General features: G+C 58.4%; 1 protein-coding gene across 1 annotated transcript; it reads left to right on the plus strand.

Annotated features, from left to right (window-relative positions):
• Positions 1-272: 272 nt before the first annotated feature.
• SMTNL2 (smoothelin-like 2) lies at positions 273-18,895 on the plus strand. Its single transcript, XM_012652597.1, has 8 exons — positions 273-713; positions 7,887-7,974; positions 8,454-8,696; positions 9,303-9,378; positions 10,004-10,183; positions 11,277-11,394; positions 11,619-11,770; positions 18,640-18,895. Exons 1-8 carry the CDS (start codon positions 324-326, stop codon positions 18,764-18,766), a joined length of 1,374 nt encoding a protein of 457 aa, XP_012508051.1. The 5' UTR covers positions 273-323; the 3' UTR covers positions 18,767-18,895.
• The last annotated feature ends 774 nt before the right edge of the window (positions 18,896-19,669 follow it).

Below are 19,669 nucleotides of genomic sequence, written 5' to 3' on the forward strand. Positions count from 1 at the left end.
GGGTGCTCCGACTCGGCACTTCCCCTGCGGCTCTGCACGCCGGGGAGAGGAGAGACCTGGCAAACTTCCTCGGGGCCTCCATCCCGAACAGTCCCTCTGGCCTCCCAGCGGCAGGGGTGTCCCCGAGCCGGCCCCGCCCCCGAGGCCCCGCCCCCCGCAGCGTCCAGTCCCGGGACTCGCGGGGCCCGCCCCGCCCCGAGTCCGCCCCTCTGGCCGCCCCTCGGGCGAAGCCAACCCCCGGCGGCCAGTCGCGGCACCGAGCTGCAGAGCTCGGATCCTCTCCCTTACCCGGCTGCTCTGAGACCTGTGCGCCCTGCTCGGCCATGGAGCCAGCCCCCGACGCCGAGGAGGCGCACTCTGTGCGCGAGGCGCTGGGCCGCTATGAGGCGGCGCTGGAGGGCGCGGTGCGCGCGCTGCACGAGGACATGCAGGGGCTGCAGCGCGGCGTGGAGCGGCGCGTGGCCGAGGCACTGCGTCTGGCCGGCCCGTTGGCGCGCACCGTGGCCGAGCTGCAGCGCGACAACCAGCGGCTGCAGGCGCAGCTCGAGCGCTTGACGCGCCAGGTGGAGGCGCTCGGCTTGGCGAGCGGACTGCCCCCCGCGCCTGGCACGGCCAGCCCTCCTCCTGCGCCCGGGGTTCCGGACCGCGCGCCCCGCCTGGGCACCGCACGCTTCGCCAGCCACGCCACCTTCTCGCTGTCGGGCCGCGGCCAGGTGAGCCGGGGAGAGCGCGCTGCACCGGCGTGGGTGCATGTGCGCGTGCGCCGGGGAGTGGGGCCCCGCGCCTTGGTGCCGCCCCTTCGCCCCGACTGCGTGCGCCCGCGCGCGTCTGCTGGATAGGGGGCTGTGCCTTCACTGGCCGCTGGGACTAGGTGACCAGAGTCTGGCCACCACTCCAGAGTTGGAGAGGGCAGGAGAAGGAGAAGCACTCCTTAGCCTGCTGGCTGCACCTGTCTCCGCCCCCTCCTTTTTTTGGAGCCGGGCCCTGTTTGCCCAGAGTTCTGTCTCCCTCTCCCTTCTGTCCATGACAACCTAGGGCTTGGGCGCCCAGGTATGGGTCGTGAGGGGCCCTGACCGTTCACTGCCTGGGGCCACGCTGGGCGTGTTGGAATGGTCAGCACCCCCTACCTGCACCCCTCCATCTCCATTCACGCCCCCCCTGCCTTGCTGCTTCACTGAGGCCTGACGGCTCCAGTTATTGATTAACCCAGACGGAGAACTCAAGCCCCTGGGGGGTAGGGGGTGGAAGGGGACACAATCTGGTTGGGGCGCAGCCCAGCAGCCGCGTTTGGGAGCCCTGCTTTGCAGGAGGCAAATCCTTTACCGTGAAGGGGGAGAGGGGGGAAACTGGCCTTGAGCGGTGTCTAGATTACTGGGGTCAGTGAATGGCCAGAGCCCAAGCCACGTGGGGGTGGGGTGGAGGCCTGCGTGGACCAGTCACTACCTTGAGCATGGGCCTCCCGGGGTGGCAGGTCTGGGTTAGAATGTTTCCATGGTGTGCGCAGTGGCCCTTAGGTGGGATTTTCCATCCCTGTGAGGCGTGTGCTCTGGGGCTGGGTTTCCAGGGTCTGGGTCTGAGTAGTCTGCACCCGTTGCCCCTCCTAGGTTCAATCCACTGGGCGCTCAGATTTCCTGCTGCAGACTGGGCCAAACTTCAGGGGGCCAGGAGGAGGGGATCTTATTAGGCCTTGTCCCTGGAGGTCCCAGCTGGGGTGGGAGATGGCCACAGACCAAACAGTACCAGCAGTGCAGACAGCCGGAGATGTTCTGCTCCAAACACAGTAGTCCCTTCCCAGTGTGTATCCCGGGAAGGTTTTGTACTGGGGGTTTGTACCATGGCTTGCTGCTCCTGGTGCTAATCTGGCCAGATGAGTGGCACCTTGAGTATGAGAGTGGAGGGATGAGCTGTGAAAGCCCCCAGCATGCTGGGCAGAGGAGCTGAGCTTTGTCCAGTGGGAGAGAGGTTCTTAAACTTTTTCTGTTGGCAGAACCTGTTGGGTGTCCCACTGCTCTGTTTAGAAATACGGATACACTTAAGTCTGTCCTATGAGCATGACACTCTACATTTCCATGGTATAAAGTCACCACTGTGAGCTCACATGTGCCTGATAAACTGTGTCATCAGTTGTTTCTGAGGTTTTAATATGCCTTTGCTATTTGTCTGCTCATGGAAGCAGCTTTCCAAGTTTTAAGAAAAACTCAATGTCATATATGCATGTAGATGTGTACATGTACACATGAGAGGATTCTCTCCGGTCATGACTTTTTTCCAGTGGGAATCGGCCATTATTCACCATTGAGTGCCAAGCTAGTCCTCTCGGTTATGGGGGTGGTGGGTGCCAAGCTCTCTTAGGGAGGGATGGCGGGTTGGAGGGTGGCTGGAGACAGGTAACTTCATTGCAATGGTCCAAGGAGAAAGAAAAGCTTGGAGCTAGGCAGTGGTGTGTAGATGGGGCTGCTTTGGACAGGGGTTTTGAAGGGGGAACCAGCAGGCAGGGTAGTCTCTGGCTATGAGGAGGGAGGCAGAGAGTCCCCTGCCTTGGGGGACTACTGGGTCACAGATCTGGACGGATATTCTGTTTGAGTGGCGCTGAACGTGAGGGGCTGTGGGACATGCAGGGGCAGCTGTCCCAGAACAGGTAGATTCTTGGATCTGGTGCTCCAGAGAGTGGTGGAGGCTGGAAGTTAAGAAACTCTCTGAGCAGAGGAAACGAGACCAAAGGAAACAAAAACCAGGCCCAGGAACTGCCAGGGGGCGGGAAGGACCCAGAGAGCCTACTCTTAGAATGCCAGAGAGGGGAGCCCTTCTCCAAGAGGTCAGGGTCGGCAGAATGCTTCAGCCTGTTGGGGACTGAGGACGGAGATCCTGTTGGGGAGCAGGCTGTGAACTTCAGAGAGGCTTGAGGGGGCCGTTGAGCAGCAAGTGTAGCCCAGCACTGTGGGTGTCCCCTGCAGGGTCACTGGTCCATACCCCTTGAGCCCTGGCTCCCTGGGCCTGAGGCAGCTGCCTCCACCTGACCCCAGAAGCCCCAGTCCCCACTTCTTTTGCCATTTACCCCACCCCCCAGGAGCACTGACACAAGCTCAGGCCAGTTTCTGGGAGTGGGGGGCTGTGAGGAGCCATCCCCACATCCGGCTCATATCCTGGGACCAGCAGTGTGTGATTGGGTTCTTGGACACAAACAAGGAACCAGGGCTCTGGGGCAAGACTGGAGTGCGGACAGAGAGTAACAGCTAGTAACAGCTAGCGTGTCATACTCTGTGTCTGTGTGGCGGGGGTCTAGGGGTGAGGGTCTCATCCGCCTGCAGAGCTGGTGGTGGCTGTGCACTGGCTTGGTGTGTGGTCAGGCATTGCAGAGGCTGGTGTCCTGCCACCCCTCTGTAAACAAGCAGTGAGGTTTAGAGACCCATTTGCTTTCAAACTGGGGACTGACGGGGTTGGAGGTGAATTGTCCTCAGCATATAAATGTGCCTGAACTCCACGCAGAAAGGGTTGATCAAGTAATCAGCTTCCGAGTGCACAAACCTTGGCCTTGCTGCAGCCTGGAACGTGGACCCGGGATGACAGGGGAATGTTTAGAGGAGCCTGGGCAGGAGGAAGGGGACAGGGCAATACAGGGGCAGTAATCAGGGAAGACTGCCTGCGGGAGGCCTGAGCTGCTGGAGCAGATAGGATATGCTTTTGGAGCTTTTGCTGTGAGGCCCTGGCAGCATCTCCTCCCAGCTGGACCTTGGTTTCCTTGTATCTAACCCGAGGGAGATTGGTGGAGTGGGCTGGGGGGAATCTGGCTAACAGAAGTGTCCTGGGAGCCTCTGCTGCTGTCTGGCTGGGAGGAGGAAGCCAGGAGCCAGCTGGGGCCCTGGGTGGATGGCGGCAGCCTGAGGCCAGGCCCAGGCCCCAGCAGGCTGGGCCAGAATTGTTCCCTGGAAATGTCATCATCAGCTAAGATGGAGCCACCGGGTCCCCGTGGCAGAGGCAGTGGAGTCTCTCAGGAGTAGCTGCCAGGAGTCCGGTGTCGAAGGCCTGACCGTGAAAGAAACCAGACTTGCCTTATCTGCCTTCCTTTCCCAGACACACTGCGTGATAAGAGACTTAAATGCTTTAGGGAGAGGTTTGGATCCAGTCCTTTAAAACGGTGGTGTGAGAGTGGAGGAGGCCGGGGCAGCGGGGTTAGCCGTCTCAGGATGGGGGTGCTGGTCCTGCGTCGGTTGTCTGCACGTGTGGGCCCACCTGGGTCAGGCAGTGCCAAGAAGGCCTGAAATATTCAGTCTCCCTGCAGAATGTTTAAAAACTTCCCAGTAAGAGTCTCATTTACAGGAGTCCCTGAAATCAGACTTACCCCATCACACTCGGCCCCCCATCCCTTCTACACACCCCACCGCTGTAGGCTCCCTCATGGGGCACCTCCCCTTCGTAAAGCCAAGGCAGGGGTGGGGAATCTCAGGAGTATCAGGCCAGCTCAGCAGGACCTGTCCCCAGTCCCAGGACTCTCCAGTGATTTCTGCCCTGGCCCCGGCACACAGAGTCCCCTCCCTGGTTCTGTTCGCCGTGGCTGGGACAGGCTGCCCCCACCAAAAGAAGACAGCAGCCCACTGGGGAGTGTGCTGGAGGCCCTGGGAGGGGTTGGGCCCTGGGAGAACAGCTTGCTCCAGCCCGGCCCAGCCCAGCCCTTTGGTTCAGGAGCTCTATGTTCTCTGATGGTCCTGCTGTGGGGGTTACCCCAGGGTGACCCCTTTTCCTCAGCCTTATGTAGCTGGGACAGGTCCAGTGGAGCCAGGGCTCACCCTGGCCCAGGTCCTAGGAGACAGGTTTGTCTTGGGTTGCCCTCTCTGCCCTCTGGAAGGCGGGGGTGCTTTATGGACAGAGCTCTGGATTGGGTAGGAGACCTGAGTCCCAAACCTTGACTCGCCACTACCTTTTGGCATGGTATAGGTTTAGGGGCACCCCCAGCCCACCCTGGGCTAGGTTTCCCCATCTGTGTGGTGGTGGTTTGGAGGGTGGTCTCAGAATAGCCCCTTACTCTTTCAGCTGAGGCACGCGGCAGAGAGCGCTCTCCCCAGGTGAGGAATGACTGGGAGATGAGGGACGGGGAACCTGGGGGTCCGGGCTCAGCCTCCCAGCCTGCCTTAGCACAGCCCCTTCCCTTCTCCCTTTGCTGGAGACCCCTCAGCAGGAATCCAGCAGACAGAACCTGCTTCCCATCTGGGGCTGGTTGTGGTGTCTGGTCCCCTGGGGCATCACAGCGGGTGGGGGCCCTGCAACGTGCAGGGACAGGCATCTGGGGACCCCCCTCCCCCCAGAGATACACATTCCTGGGAAAATGGTTTCGCCATCAGCCTGTCCCTCCAGGCCCCTGCCTAGACCTGTGGAACCTGTCAGACCAGAGTGGGGTGGGTGGGGGGACATGGAGACCCCCGAGCCCAGTGCCCTGGTGACAGTGGGAGCTGGGGTTCCAGCTGGACTGGCTGGTTCTCCTGCCCTGGTGGCTCTGCACACCCTTCTCCAGCGTCCCTGCGAATGGGCCTGGCCTCTCCTGCTCTTTCCTCCTAAATCAGAAGTTGAGTCCAAGGCCGGACTCTCCCCATGCTCTGGGTCCTGTCCTTTCTTACCCGCCAGGGACCCCACCCTGCAGATGGCCCCCTCGCCTTTCTCTCAGCCTATGTAAACGTGGTCCTGCCTCTTCCATCTGGACAAACCCCTCAGACCCCTTTCCCCAGCCCCCTGTGGCTAAAGTTACTATGTTGTCTTCATTTCTCTCTGACTGCTCCCCCAGCCCGTCCCCAGGCTTCTGATCACTGGTGACCTCTGTTTTGTGAAACCAGATGGACGCCTGTTCCATCTCATTTTGACCTTCTTTTCCTTGGCCTCAGGCTGCCGTGGGACGCACCTGCCTTCTCCTGGCTTTCTCGGCACTCTCCTGGGTTTCTTCCCACCTCTCTGGCTGCTCCTTCTCACTCTCCTCCACGGCTGCTCTGCTCCCTGAGACGGGTGCCTCATCCCAGGCCCCTGCGGGCCCCAGGCTGGCTCTTCCTGTCGGGGGCTTCTAGGGGCCCTTTGGTCGCCACAACTCCTGTTTTCCATCACTTACCCTTCCTTTCTCTTAAACTTCAGACTTAAATATCCAGCTACCTCATCAGCTCCCTCATGTCCCAGGCCCCCTTGTACTCACTGTCCACAATGGAAATCCTTGTTTCCTCCCAGACCTGCCTCTGACCCACCAACGACCCCCCGCTCCCCAATCGCTCAGTCCCCAAGCCTGGCCTTGGAAGAGGCTTGGCATCCTCCCTCCCTCCACGTGCTCTCTCTCTCTCTGCTCGGTCCCTTTCTTCCAAAATCTTCAAGTCCCTCTTGCCCTTGGCCTGCCCACTGGCCCCTCTCCCAGGGACTAGTGGGGGCTTGCCTTCTGGTTTCCCCTTCTATGCTGCTCTCTCACTGGCTTCAGAGGATGTTCCTAAAAGACAGAGCTGATGACCTTGGTCTCCCCGTCTAAGGTGTCAAGTCCAAGTGCTTGGGGCAGGCAGCTTGGGCTGCAAGGTGCTTCTCTGCCTGCCCATGCTCTGGTTGTGTGTGATCAGAATACCTGTGCCTTGATGTCTCCCTGCTTTTGCAGACATTAATCACTCATGTGCTCACAGACTCCCCTCTTAGCCCAACTGCCTCACTCAGGACTTGGCTCAGGCACCCCTGGCTCTGGGGAGCTCTCCGTGCCCCGCTGGGCTGGATGAAGTCTATCCTAGGCCTCTCCTTGGTGGCTCAGCCCCGTCTAATCATGAGCCTGGCTCATCAGCCTGCCAGACTGATTTCCCACAGGCAGGGTGGGCACCTCCTGCACAGGTTGCAAGAGGAGCTGAGCCATCTGGGGACAGGGACGCGATGCTGTTCATCTGGGAACCATGTAGACCAGGGCGCCAGCCTGCAGGCATCTGGGGAGTGGCACGGCCACCCATCATGGGCTCTTAGTGGGTCCCCCACCAGCTCCACAGACACTCTCAGCCCCCCACAGCCCCTCACTGGGAGGAGGGCAGGACCAAGGCTGAGGAGAGCTTCCCTCCTGCCACACATCCCAGGCGTTTTCCTTGAATGACCTTAGGCAGTGCACATCCCCTCAGCCTACCTGTCACAGGGGGCTGGCAGCACCCACCTGGGAGGACAGAAGCAAGTTGGTGGAAGTGCTGTGCCTGGAGGAAGGGCCTGACGTTCAGTAGATGCCAAGTGGTACTTGTGCAGCCTGCTCCTGTTTCTTAGACAGGGCCACCGAGACCCTGAGGGGACGTGGTGTGGCCCAGGTCATGCAGTGGGGTGGCAGCACAGCCAGGCTCCCAGGCCCCACATTGGCTCTCTGCCCCACCCACTGCTGTTGCCCTGCGGGGACCGGAAGGTCGCATGGAGCCAGTCAGGTCCTTGACCCTGACCCAGTCAGGGTCAGTCTTGTGTCCCTGCAGACAATGAAAAGGCCTCAGGGTGAGGGGGCTCTGCTGCCCATCTTGGCCCAGAAGGACCTTGTGTCTTCTCCACAGACAGCCACGCTGGCCTGGCCCAGCTGGGAGGGGCAGGGGGCCAGGCTCTCCCAACCCCCATCACCTGGTCCAGCCTAGGGGAAGGGGTGGGGCAGCCGGACACACTTCCAAACCCTCAGTCTTGACCTTTGTCCTCGACATTTTTGTGCCCTGGGATGAGCCCAATGGGGGTGTTTGCCTCTCAGGATCTCGGGGGCTCAGCGTTGGGTGGCTCCATCCACCTTGCTGTGTGGCTTGGCCCATCACTGTACCTGCTGGGGCCGGTTTTCTCTCAGCATGATTGATGTTTGCCACCAAACTCCAGGAGGGGCTTTGGGTGGACAGCTGGCCCTAGCTGACAGGGTCTTGGTGATGTTTGTGTCTCTGCAGAGTGTGGATCATGACGAAGCCAGTGAGTTGGAGATGAGAAGGACCTCAAACTCATGTGTCATCGAGAATGGGCACCAGCCGGGGGCAGGTAGGGGCTGAGGGCAGAGGAGTGGTGACTGGTAGGTTTGGGGTCAAGGCCAGACCATCCCTTGGCTGAGGGGGACTTGAGCCTGAACCCCAGCAGGTGGAGAGGCTGCCAGGAAAGCAGCCTCATTCAGTGTGAAGTAGAACTTTTTACACACAGAGGGAAATGGGCCGTCTCAGAAGGTAGTGAGCCTCTCTATTTCTGGAGGAAAGTAAGTAGGGGCTGAGGAATTTGTCTAAGCACTGAACAGGATAGAGAATAGATGGACAAGCCAACCAGTATTTATTGGGCTGGCTACGAGGAGAAGTTGGGGAGAATCAGCTCTAGTTGGAGCAGCAAGAGATCCGTGGTAGGAGAGGTCAGGGGGGCCTTCCTGGAGGAGGTGGGAGGAGAGTTCAGGGAGGCTGCAGCCCTCCTGGGAGGTGTGAGGCCCCTGTGGCTGCCACAACTCACCCCCTAACCCTGCTGGTCTTATGTTCCAGGTCCAGGTGACGGACCCCCTGAGGTTGCCCAAACCTTCTTGGCACCGGAGCCCCCCAAGCCTCGCCCTGTGAGCCTCTCCTTGCGGCTTCCCCACCAGCCGGTCACAGCCGTCACCCGAGTCTCTGAGAGGTTCTCTGGGGAGACCTCGGCTTCCGCTCTATCGCCCACATCTGCTGCCATCCTGGGGGGCCTCACCCCAAGCCCCAGTGAGGCCCCCACATCCTGGACTCCCAGTCCCAGTGGTAGGAGCTGGAGAGTGTGGCTTGAGGGCAGACCCCACCTCCATGTGGGAGAGGGAGGGCAGGGGCTGGGGGAGTTGGCAGGAGACCTGAAAAACCCAGGGCCACGCCCAGCCCGCCTCTGCCTCCCCTTCCCTCTGCCCATCCCTGCCCGACTCCTTCCAGAGGTCACGAGAAACAGTGTCATCCCTGTGGGGGGCAGCTGTGGCTTTTGATACAGGCTGAGGTCGTGGTTGGAAGGTGGCCTCTTGCCCTGCACATTTGGCACAGTCCCCTCCCCAGGACCCCCAGGCCTGACTTGGGCCTGGGGGGAGCTGCATGGGCTTCCATAAGGAGGGTGTGGGAACAGCATTTGCTGGGTACACAGCATGGGAGGCCCCAGGCTCTGCTCTGAGAGCAGGTGGGGACAGTTTAAAAGACCTCTTCCATGTTGTTGCTCTGCTCTCTCCCCTTGGCTTGCTGGGGCAGGTCCGGCTCAGCCCAGGGGCCCTTGCTTGCCTGGGGAGTGATGCTGGGTAAAGGGGCTGGGCCAGAGGGAGGGATGGAGGCTGGGGCTGGCGCCTCCCTGAGGCCAGGGCTTGGTATTTCTCTCCCTGCCTTCTTCTGCAGAGAAGAATCCCCCTTTCACTCGGTCTTTGTCAAGCTCTGGCTTTGGGGCGGTGGCAGCAAGCAAACACAGTGACAGGTGAGTCAGGGCCATTTTCCCGTTGGGATCATGGCTCCCCAGCGGCCTCTCAGCCTTGGACCCAGGCCACTCAGGCCATCTGTGGGCACTCCCTGTGCTGACCAGGGCGGGTACCCTGCTTGGGTTGCGGCCTCCATGGAGGGCCGGGCCTCTGGAGCGCTAGGGCAGTCGGGTGGTGAGTAGGGTCTGGGTAGCAGAAATGAGGCCTCGGGGCTTGGTGGGGAGTTTCATTTGGAGAAATACGGCTGCAGACTGGTTTCTCTGAGGACCCTTCAAAGCAAGTCAGTCGAAAGATTGGAGGGGGCGTCTCAGCCCCCATGGAAGGAAGGGGGATAGGAGGATCTTCCACGTTCTCTTCCTCCATCCCTGCCAAGGGGTGATTATGTCCAGGGAGGGGGATCGCTTCCCCCAAGTTAGGCCTGCTTCCAAGACAGCTCAGTTTAGAGAACCTGTCAAGCCAGCTGGGGACTGGAGCAAGTGGGGCGGCTTCTTTGACTGGCACCCAGCACCCGTGGTGGGTGCAGACGGCCTGCCTCGTTCACGCTCAGTGTGGAGGGAGACCCTGGGGCCGGGTGAGCCAGTGACGGCTGGCTCCGTGTTCCTCACTGGGTGGTTCTCTCCTCAGCCCACCGCTGGTGACGCCACCCCAGTCGCCCGCGTCCCCGCAGCCACCAGCCACGACTCAGGTCCATCGCCCGGGGGAGCGACGCAGGGAGCTGGTGAGGTCGCAGACGCTGCCCCGCACCTCAGGGGCGCAGGCCCGGAAGGCGCTGTTTGAGAAGTGGGAGCAGGATACGGGGGGCAAGTACGGACGCTCGCCACAGCCCACGCTGGGGGCCCCAGAGCAGGCCCAGACCCAGACGGGTGAGGTGGGCACAGCAGAGCAAGGCCGGGTCCTGTCCTGTTCCCCAGGGCACCGTTCCCAAGATGAGACATCTCGGACAAGGCACAGGGCAGGCTGGGGGTGCAGGGGCCCCAGCTGTGGGGAGAAGAGGGCTGTGAGCCGGCGGGGCCTGTGAGAGCCCCTCTCCTTTCCTGCATCCCTGAGGCAGCCGGTCTTCTGTGCCCCCAGTTCCCCCAGGCCGCCCTCACACCCGCATTACCCGTAGGCTGTGGCAGGTTTAGCTTCTGGGCATGACTGGGGACTGGGAGGGGACTGGGATTCCTGGCCAGAGCCGGGAGGCTCAGCCGTTGAGTTGGACTGGCCCAAGGAAGAGGTGACACAGTGGGACCCATGTGCCCACCAGCCCACTACCACACCCCATGAGAGATGGGATCCTTGGCTACGGCCTGCCTTGGCATATTTATCCAGTCCTCCTGTCAGCGCATGGCATTGATGCCTACTGTGTGCAGGGCAGGGCCCAAGCCCGTCCCTCCATCCCCACCCCCAGTCACAGCCAGTCCCTGCTCAATGCTAGTGAAAGAGGCAGACCCAGGAAGCGTCCCCACTGACCCCACACAATCTGGTCTCAGCCCTTAGGGAGTGTTCTTGGGGCCCAGAGGAGGTCACTGTCCCTCCCAGCTAGGAAGGAGCCACTGGGGAAGGAAGCCCTCCATGAAGAGGGGGCTCAGGAGGAGGGTGGGAGGAAAGGAAGGGGAAGGTGCTGCAGGCAGAGGGCAGGGCACAGGGCCATGTGGCTCTTGCTGTCTCAGGATCACCAAGGGACCCTTGCCTGCTGGGATGGGACATAAACAGGGCACCTGGAGGGGTCCTGATAGATGCCATCAGAGGTGGCTGTGTAGCTGCTCTGTGGGGCACCGGGGTTGCATGCTGACAGAGTGTCTCTCCTGAGTGAGCAGAGCAGTTGGGGCATCTTCCCTGGGGGTGTAGGGACACCTGGGTGGGAGATGGCGGCAGGTGGGGTGGCCCCCATAGCAGGCCTGCGCTCTCTCCACAGGGGAAGAGGGGAGGCCCGGGCCAAGCTGAAGCGCTCACAGAGCTTTGGCGTGGCCAGCGCCAGCAGCATCAAGCAGATCCTGCTCGAGTGGTGCCGGAGCAAGACCCTGGGCTACCAGGTGAGGCCCAAGGGCCCCCCGCTGGCTGCTGGGACCCCTGGTCAGAGGCTTGACCAAGCATCGCCCCGACCAGGGCTAGAGCCTACCCAGGCTGGGGGGAAGAGGGAGGAGCCGGAGAAATTACTCGTCCCGAGTGGGTACATGGCTGCCTGTGGTGTGTGCTTAGACATGGCAGGAACTCCGTATCTAGGCCCCCACACTGACCCCGCTCGCTGTGCTTGCAGCACGTGGACCTGCAGAACTTCTCCTCCAGCTGGAGCGACGGCATGGCCTTCTGTGCCCTGGTGCACTCCTTTTTCCCTGACGCCTTCGACTATAACAGCCTGAGCCCCACGCAGCGGCAGAAGAACTTTGAGCTGGCCTTCACCATGGCCGAGTGAGTATGGCAGGTCCCACCAGCTACCGTCCCCAGCCCAGTCCCGGAGCCCAACTTCTGCCCCAGATAGGGGACAGGGGTGAGTGGGGTATAGGGCGGCTTTCTGCAAAGCTGAAGGAGCTGAGGCCCTCCAGTCTGCCTACCTTTTATACAGATAGGAAGACTGAGGCCTGGAGAGGGATTTGCCAGGGTCACACAGCACTCAGTGGTGTAGCAGAGCTGTTGCTGGGGGGCCTGCCCTCTTTGCTGTGTGCCCATCTCAGGGGTGCAGTCTGGGAGACTGGCCACAGACCAGATGTGAGGGGCAGTGGGACAGGGTTCTCCAGAGCACTCTGCCTGTCCTCTCTGGGCTGGTGCAGAGAGGTACTTGGCTTGGATGAGCCACAGCTGCCAATTTGCAAAAAATTGGGCAATATCTGGGACATTTAAAAGTAGATTTTTGCTTCCAATAAGATTTTGCATCCCTAAATACTGTTCTAGCATTTACTATGAAATTGCCTACCTTCTTAAGTCCCACTCTGAGGGAGAAGATTTGTGGATGGGGGAGTGGCTCTGGGAAAGGAGGCATTTGGGAAGCCGGCTTGGGATTTGGTTAATGGCCAAAGGCAACGCCCAGAGCGTCAGGAGAGCTGGCAGAGCGGGGTCTGTGTGGCAGGGTTCGGGCTGGGGACAGGAGAGTTTAATAAAGGGACTCTTTACAAAGCCGTGGGCAGGAATGAAGTGCACGAGCCAGGCCTAGTGCAGCAGCAGAGAGCTGTCACAGCCCTCGGCTGGAGTTACGGGAACAGGGGAGAACAGCTGTGTGCAGAGGACTGTCCGATAGGGCTGTGCTTTGGGCAGTGGATGAGGCCGGCTCGCAGTGACCTGGCGGGGCCAGAGCCGTGGGCTAAGTACTCTGACCTCACTCCCCTCCTGCCCTCACGCCAGGGCCTTTTCTTGGCTGGACCCAATCAGCAGACAGAGGGGCCTGGAACACCGTTGATCCATCACAGCCCCCGGGGCAGGGAGTAGGGCACGGACGAGGGATGCGTGGGGCTGCGCAGGGCTGTTGGACGCTAAGCTCTCTGAAGGTCAGAGAGAAGGAAGGCGGTTGCCAGAGCTGACTCTCCCAGAGGGCTTGTTTATCATCCTCTTTCTGCCTTTGTGCCTTGTGTTGTCAGCTCAGCCTTCGTTTTTGTCTGGGTCGTCAGGGCCTGTGTCCAGGGGTTGGTCCTCATACGCTTGCTGGGTTGAAGGAGGCCTCACCCCAGGGCCTGACCACCCAGCCCCAGCCTCCGCCCCCACCCCCACCCCGGCCCTGAGCCCGGCCAGGGAAGGAGTCGGAGCCGGTGGGTGTGTAACCCTCAGTTGGTATCGTGTAAGTCTCGCCTGGAGCTGGGGCAGCCGCCCCTCTCCGGAGCAGCAATGCCCGCTCTGGGGGCAGAATTGAGACTCTGGCCCTGAGCTCCTCTGCCTGCGTTTTTGGAATATCCATATCGGCCCCCGTGTGTTGTCTCTGGCGACGCTGGACTCTCAGCCCCTGGGGTCGTAAGAACTCCTTGTATTCTTTAAAAGCCTTCTGCTTCTTGGCTGCTCGGGATTAGTTGTCATCCTAATTGCAGAAACAGCTTTGGACGAGTGTATTGTGCAACGGGGTCCAGACGCTGGTGAAACGGAGCCAAGTGTGAGGGCACGTGGTGGGGAGGGGTGGCTCCCGGGGAGGAGGCCCAGCTGCGTGGAGCCCAGACTCGGTGACTGTCAGAACCCAGGCTGTGGGAGTGTGGGGGTTGGGGCTCTGCTGCGGGCACCCCAGCACCCAGCCCAGAGGTGTGGCCGTGCTCGGCTTGCCAGCTCGTGCCCTGGCCAACTTGGTCACCCTCAGCCCTGGACCGAGTTGGGTTGTGGCAGGGAGCAGGACACCCTGAGCCGTGGGGTAGTGGCCCTGCACCCCAGCTCGCAGGGAACACGACTTCCCTTGGCAGCTGGAGCCAGAGCCATTCCAGGCCGCGCTTTCCCAGCACGAGGTTTGAGTTCATGGAGACTCTAGACTCCAAACAGATGTTTCTTCTATTCCTACCCTGGGGGGCAGTGGTAGAGCCTGGTCCAGGCCTTGCCTCCCTCCTCCCCGGAGCAAACAGCAGGGTGGAAACCTTGGCCCTGTGTCCCTGTGGCCCGAGCCTGCTCCTGGCAGGGGAGGGGAGGATGGTTTGATGCGGCCACTGAGATAAGTTCTTGGTTTTCTGCTGACTCAAGGGGGCAGGGAGGGGCGTCCACAGCAGGCCTGTGCCGAGAGCTTGCTCGGAGCCTGGGAAGGCACCTCTCCTCATGAGTCATCCATGACATTCTCTCTCAGGTACGTGGGGGGAGGGCTGGGAAGACGGCTTGCCTTTCCCGGGGCCCCCGGGAGGAGGATGGCAGCTTGGATCACCTCATTTCTTGGACAACAGGCTGGTTAGAAAAGCTGACAAAAAAGCACAGGGACACCTGCTGAGGATACGCCTGTCAGTGTCGAACGCAGATACTCCCTATGTTCACCAGTAAAAGCCCGGCAGACACGTGGGGCCATTGAACACCATCCAGGGCTGTGCAGGCACAGGACAGAGATAAGAAAGGCCGTCTTGGGAGCAGGCAGTGTGGGATGAGAGGAGCCTGGGGTCCGATGAAGGCACAACCTTTGGAAGGGAAAGGAGGACACAGGGTCCCCAAACCGTGTGTCCACCTCATATCAGGAAGGAAACGTTTCCAGACCCTTCCGTGAGCAAGTGCCTTAAAGGCACCAAGACACAGCAGAGACCTTTGGAGTAAAAGTGGCGTGTGCTGCCCCTCCCCCTGCCCCTCCCGTAATTTATGGTCCCAGAGATTCCCGGTGGCCTAATCTGTGTGAGTGATCTGGTGTTGACAGCACGGCGAGCTTCCCCTGCCTGACAGGTGTTCAGCGCCTGGAACGAGGGAGGACCAGCCCCTTTTATGGAAGGGGCTGAGCCGGGCGGGCGCCTGCTGACCCTCCTGCACCCTTCCTCCCTTCGCTGCAGAGTGCAGGACGTGCAGCCTGAGGCTCCCCCCTTGCCCTGCGGGGAATGTGTCCTGCTCTCGGGTTACGCCAGAGCAGAAGGGGCTTCCAGGCTATTTGTAGTGCCCATGTGTCTCTGTCTAAAACCAGACAGGAGGTAGTAGTCCGAGCCCTGGCATCCTGGTCTGCATTTAGAGCAGGCTTAAAAAAATAAAAATAAGCCCCCCCATCCTCTCCTCCATCTCCCGTACAGGCCAGCCCTGTGGTAGCTGAAGATCGTAACAGATGGGAGTAGGAGGAAACCTTTCCCCCATCCCAACCAGGTTGGCTCAGGCAAATCCACTTTAAAAATGGTAGTCGGCCCATGTCAAGCCTGATTCTTGCTGTGCGGTGGTGTTTGAAGTGATTTGGACTTTCTCCTTTGGACTTTTTCATGTTGTTTGAATTATTTGAAACAAACTTATATCATTTTTACTAAGCAGTTTTAAGTTTAAAAGGCAAATGGGGCCTCTAATATTTTGAGATTTAAATCTTTTTCATAAAAGTCGATGCTGGTCATCACTTTCCCTTTCTCATATCCCGTTTCCCAGGTTTTGTTCAACTTGTGTCTGCAGCTTCTAGGACTGTTGCCATTACAGGTTGAGTATCCCGTATCTGATATGCCTGGGAGCAGAAGTGTTTCGGATTTCAGATTTTTTTTTTTTTTGATTTTGGTATATTTGCATTACGCTTACTGGTTGAGCATCCCAGTTCCAAATATCTGAAATCCGAAATGCTCCAAAATCTGAAACTTTTTGAGCACTGACATGATGCTCAAAGGAAATGTTTGTTGGAGCATTTCAGATTTTGGGTTTGGGGTGCTGAACCTAGACTGCCGTAGCTGGCACCAGAGTGTCTCCCAGGGAGAGTGCGCGATTTGCAGGGACAATCTGGGGTGTGGAAGGCAAGTGCTCTTGAGGGTCTGGTGTGGGCTGTGCCACGGCCTCAGGACTGCTCTCTGCCTGTGGGAGGGAGAATTTGGAGCTCCCCTGGGGAGGAAGTGGGTGAGGGGCAGAGGTGGTAGCGGGATGGAAAAGAGGGAGCTAGGGGCTGGCAGCTGCCTGTTGCATATTGCGACTCCCTCGTTGGGAACTGCCACACTGTTGTGTGCTCAGCTTAAAGATAACAGTGGGGTGGGGACCGGACAGGCTGTGGCCCAGGCTCCTGGTTGCCTGGTGGGGAGGCCAGCGCCTTGCCCACGGCTTGCTGTCTGCTCAGTGGAGGGTGACACCAGGGCAAACATCCTGACTGCCACCTTGATCTCAGAGACTGCCTAGGCAGTGCAGCCTCTAGAACAAAGAGAAAGGGGGTTAGCTTCTCTCCTCCACGCAGGCTGGACGACACCTGGAAACTGCCAGCAATTCTGAGTGCCCCCTGGGCAGTGGGCTAGAGAGAAACTAGAACCGGTTCAGAGGAGCAGGTCCTAGGTCCTCTTTGGGGCGACGGTTGGGAACCAAAGATATTTAAAGACATAGATAGGAAGGTTCTCTTCCAACATGTAAAGGGCTCTTTTGTGGAGGAAATATTAGGCTGAGGATAAATAGCCTTGTAGGACCAGCAGGTAGAAAGTACAAAGAGGCCAAATAGCATAAGAAACACCAGGAAGAACTTTCTCATGGCCAGAGCCATCTGCAGAGGGGTCCCCTTTCCCTGGACTCTGAGGTGAGCAAGCGGAGGCAGGGCCTTTAGAGAGATGACCGGTGCTTCCAGTGGGGTGCTGGGACAGGGAGACGTTTGGAGGCGAAGGTCCTGGAGTTCTACTGCTGTCCTCATTTAACACACGGGACCTCCGAGGCCGCTGCTGTCAGTGCTGATAACCTGGGGCATGTGTGGAGCCTGTTCACACACACCTGGGATTCTCTGAATAGCAGCCCTGGGAGGGAGGAAAGGTGCTCTCCCTGCACTGCAGGTGAGGAGGAGGGCACGAGATGCTACGCGATAGCTCAGGAAGGTGAATTCAGGTCCTTGGCATCTCCAAAGAACTCAGATTTTCCATCCTGTCCTGTCAACAAGGCACCTTTGCATGCCTGCCTTAACACCGAGCCCTGCCCTGGCCTGTCCTGGGGAGAGAGGGTGCCTGCTCCTTGGCCCAAACCCAGTTGTCACCCCACAAAGCCACTGGATTCCCTTACAGGACACCCGCTCCAACCCCGAGCGGGAGGTGCGGATGGGATCCGGGACAGATGTCTCCATTTCGCCTTGACATTTGGTTTCTGATAGGAGGCCTGGCACCCAGCCAGCACGGCAGAGCAGGCCCGGTGGTAATATGTTACAGTCTTTGTCTCTGGAGCACACAGCCCGGGGAGCTGCCTCCGTGCAGCGTCCTGGTGCAAAGTGCTGAGTGAGTCGTGCTGAACTGGCTCGCAGGCTCTGGGGTGGGTCAGAGGGCCCCCCACCTTGCTCACTGGGGTCTCCCTTCTGGCTGGGCTCTCTGGGGAACAAGGTGCATAAAAACACATGGTAGAGTCACAACCTCCCAGCAAGCCCACTGGGAGGGAGAACAGAGGTGGGATTCTGATTCTCTGTGGAAGAAACGGGCACAGGAAGATGAAGCTGTTGGGAGTCTGAACCCAGCTCTTTAGAGTTCACGTTCAGGCCTCTTTTCTCCGGGATCCACTCTGCTTCTTAAAGCAAAGGCGTGGTCACCGTCATAGCAGCAGTGCTAACCTGTAACGCTGATTGAGCTCTTGACATGCTGGGTGCTGTTCCAACTGATTTGCACAAATTAGCTCATAGTCCTCACACCACCCTGCGGTGGATGTTATTCCAGATGGGGAAACTGAGGCCCGGAGAAGTTAAGTGTGTTGCTCAAAGTCACATAGCTAGTAAGAGATGGAGCTGGGATTTGAACTCTGACACTCATGCATTTACTGATGGAAAAAAGACACACACACCAAAAACTGGGGATCCCTGAAATGACAAAATCACACTCTGCTGAAGGAAGGGCACTGACAATCGGACCAAGTGCCATCGTGCCCTTTTGGTTCTGCCTGATCACGTCCAGCCGGCTACCTCTGGTGCCCAGGGGACCCAGGCATGCTGCGATCTAAGAGTCATAGGCTGGGGGCTGCATCCGTGGCGTCCGGAGGCCGTCTGCTGTTATTTCAGGACTCAGTGCTGAGATGCTCCTTCAGCCTCCCTCTGAGCCCCGGTGAACGGCCACAGCAGACACTGGTCTACCCCAGTGAGCCACCATTAAACCAGCTCTTCCCCATGTGGGATGCCAGATGATTTTAAGCAATTTTTTAAACTGCCAGTTACGACCCATGAGTAGATTGTAAAATCAATTTAGTGCTTCCTGATCAGCATTTAAAAAGTAGGAGGAGAAGAGAAATAAACATGAACTGTTACAGAGCAAATATCGGTCGTGGTGAAGGTTAAGTATTTCTGTGAAGCTTTATTTCCACGTGTGTGTGCGTATTTGTGCATGTGCCAAATCGTGATGAAAAATACCTTACTGCGGATCACAGTAAAAAAAATAAGTTTCAAAAAACACTTTTAGGAGGCAAATGGGTACATTGAATTTTTTGCTTTATTTTTATAGTTCATGGTGGTTTTCAATATCCCACTGACATATACTTTTACTTTAATATAATTTGACCTAAAACTTAAGTAGGCTAAGTCTATTTAAATGAAACTATGAATTGCCTAGTGGCTCATGGATACGGGCGTTTGGGAGACGCTGCCTTAGACTCGGTGGCTCCGAAGCTTCTACCGGGGCTATTTGAACTCCCTGCTGGTGGGCACTTGGGATTGTCCAGTGCCAGGGTGAGTTCTGTGTTGGGGGCAGGGGTGACAGCCCCGCCGGGGCCATCGCTCTGACAGGGCTTGTGTGTTCCAGGAATCTGGCGAGCTGTGAGCGCCTGATCGAAGTGGAGGATATGATGGTGATGGGCCGCAAGCCGGACCCCATGTGCGTCTTCACCTACGTGCAGTCGCTGTACAACCACCTGCGTCGCTTTGAGTGAGGCCCTCGGCCGACAGAGCCAAAGAGCAACCCCAGGGAGAGACTGCGGGCCGCCGCGGGGCTGCCCGGGTTCCCCAGTCCGGATGACCCGGAGCAGAGCTGCCTTTCTTGCGGTGTGAGCGAGCTGTTTGTTCTGCGGTGTGTGACTGCTGAGCTGTGCTCTGACAGCGCTGATCACAGCCAAGGGCTCGAAGGAAAAGGAAAAATTACCAGAGAGAGAGAAATTGGTGCTAAGTAACAATCTTCCTAAAGAAATGCCTGTCTCTCGTAGATCCCGGAACGCTAAATTACGATTTTCCCTCTGGTGAATTCGATACGTCGGCTTTACAGGGTCACATTGATTACCAAATGTTTTTTATCAAAATACCCAGAGTTTTTTACTTCCTCACACTATTGTAGGTCCCTTTCCTCCCTCCCTCTGGGCCGCTGCCAGGAAACAGAGAGACTGCTTAATCAGCAGCTTGACAAAGAAGGCCGGAGTCTTGGGAAGAAACAGTTTAATCACTCCCAAGACCTGGGCAACAGATGACCTTCGAATCACCTCCGCTCTCTGGGGAGGTGGGAGGGCTCTCGCCTTGGTCCCAAAGTGCTCCTGTTCTTCCCAGGAGGCCCCACAAGTGTTTGGCTAAGAATAGGCTCTTGGGAAGTTAACACTTTTGGGGAAGATTAGGCCTTTTGTGCTGAGAGTTTATTCACATCTTTTTAGGGGATTAGCTGCAGATATTTATAAAAAGTAACTCTGTCTGTACTGTTGACCCATTTGTACATAAAAAGATGTGTTGAACTTTGCTTGGGATCTGTTATTTCTGTTTGGGAGATGTGGTTTCTGTGAATAAGAGAGCTTGCACACATTACAAATGATCTAACTTAATTCCCACCCTAACTGATTTCTGTATCCAAATTA

This window comes from Propithecus coquereli, unplaced genomic scaffold (assembly GCF_000956105.1).
Source record: "Propithecus coquereli isolate 6110/MARCELLA unplaced genomic scaffold, Pcoq_1.0 Scaffold390, whole genome shotgun sequence".
NCBI classification, from domain to species: domain Eukaryota; kingdom Metazoa; phylum Chordata; class Mammalia; order Primates; family Indriidae; genus Propithecus; species Propithecus coquereli.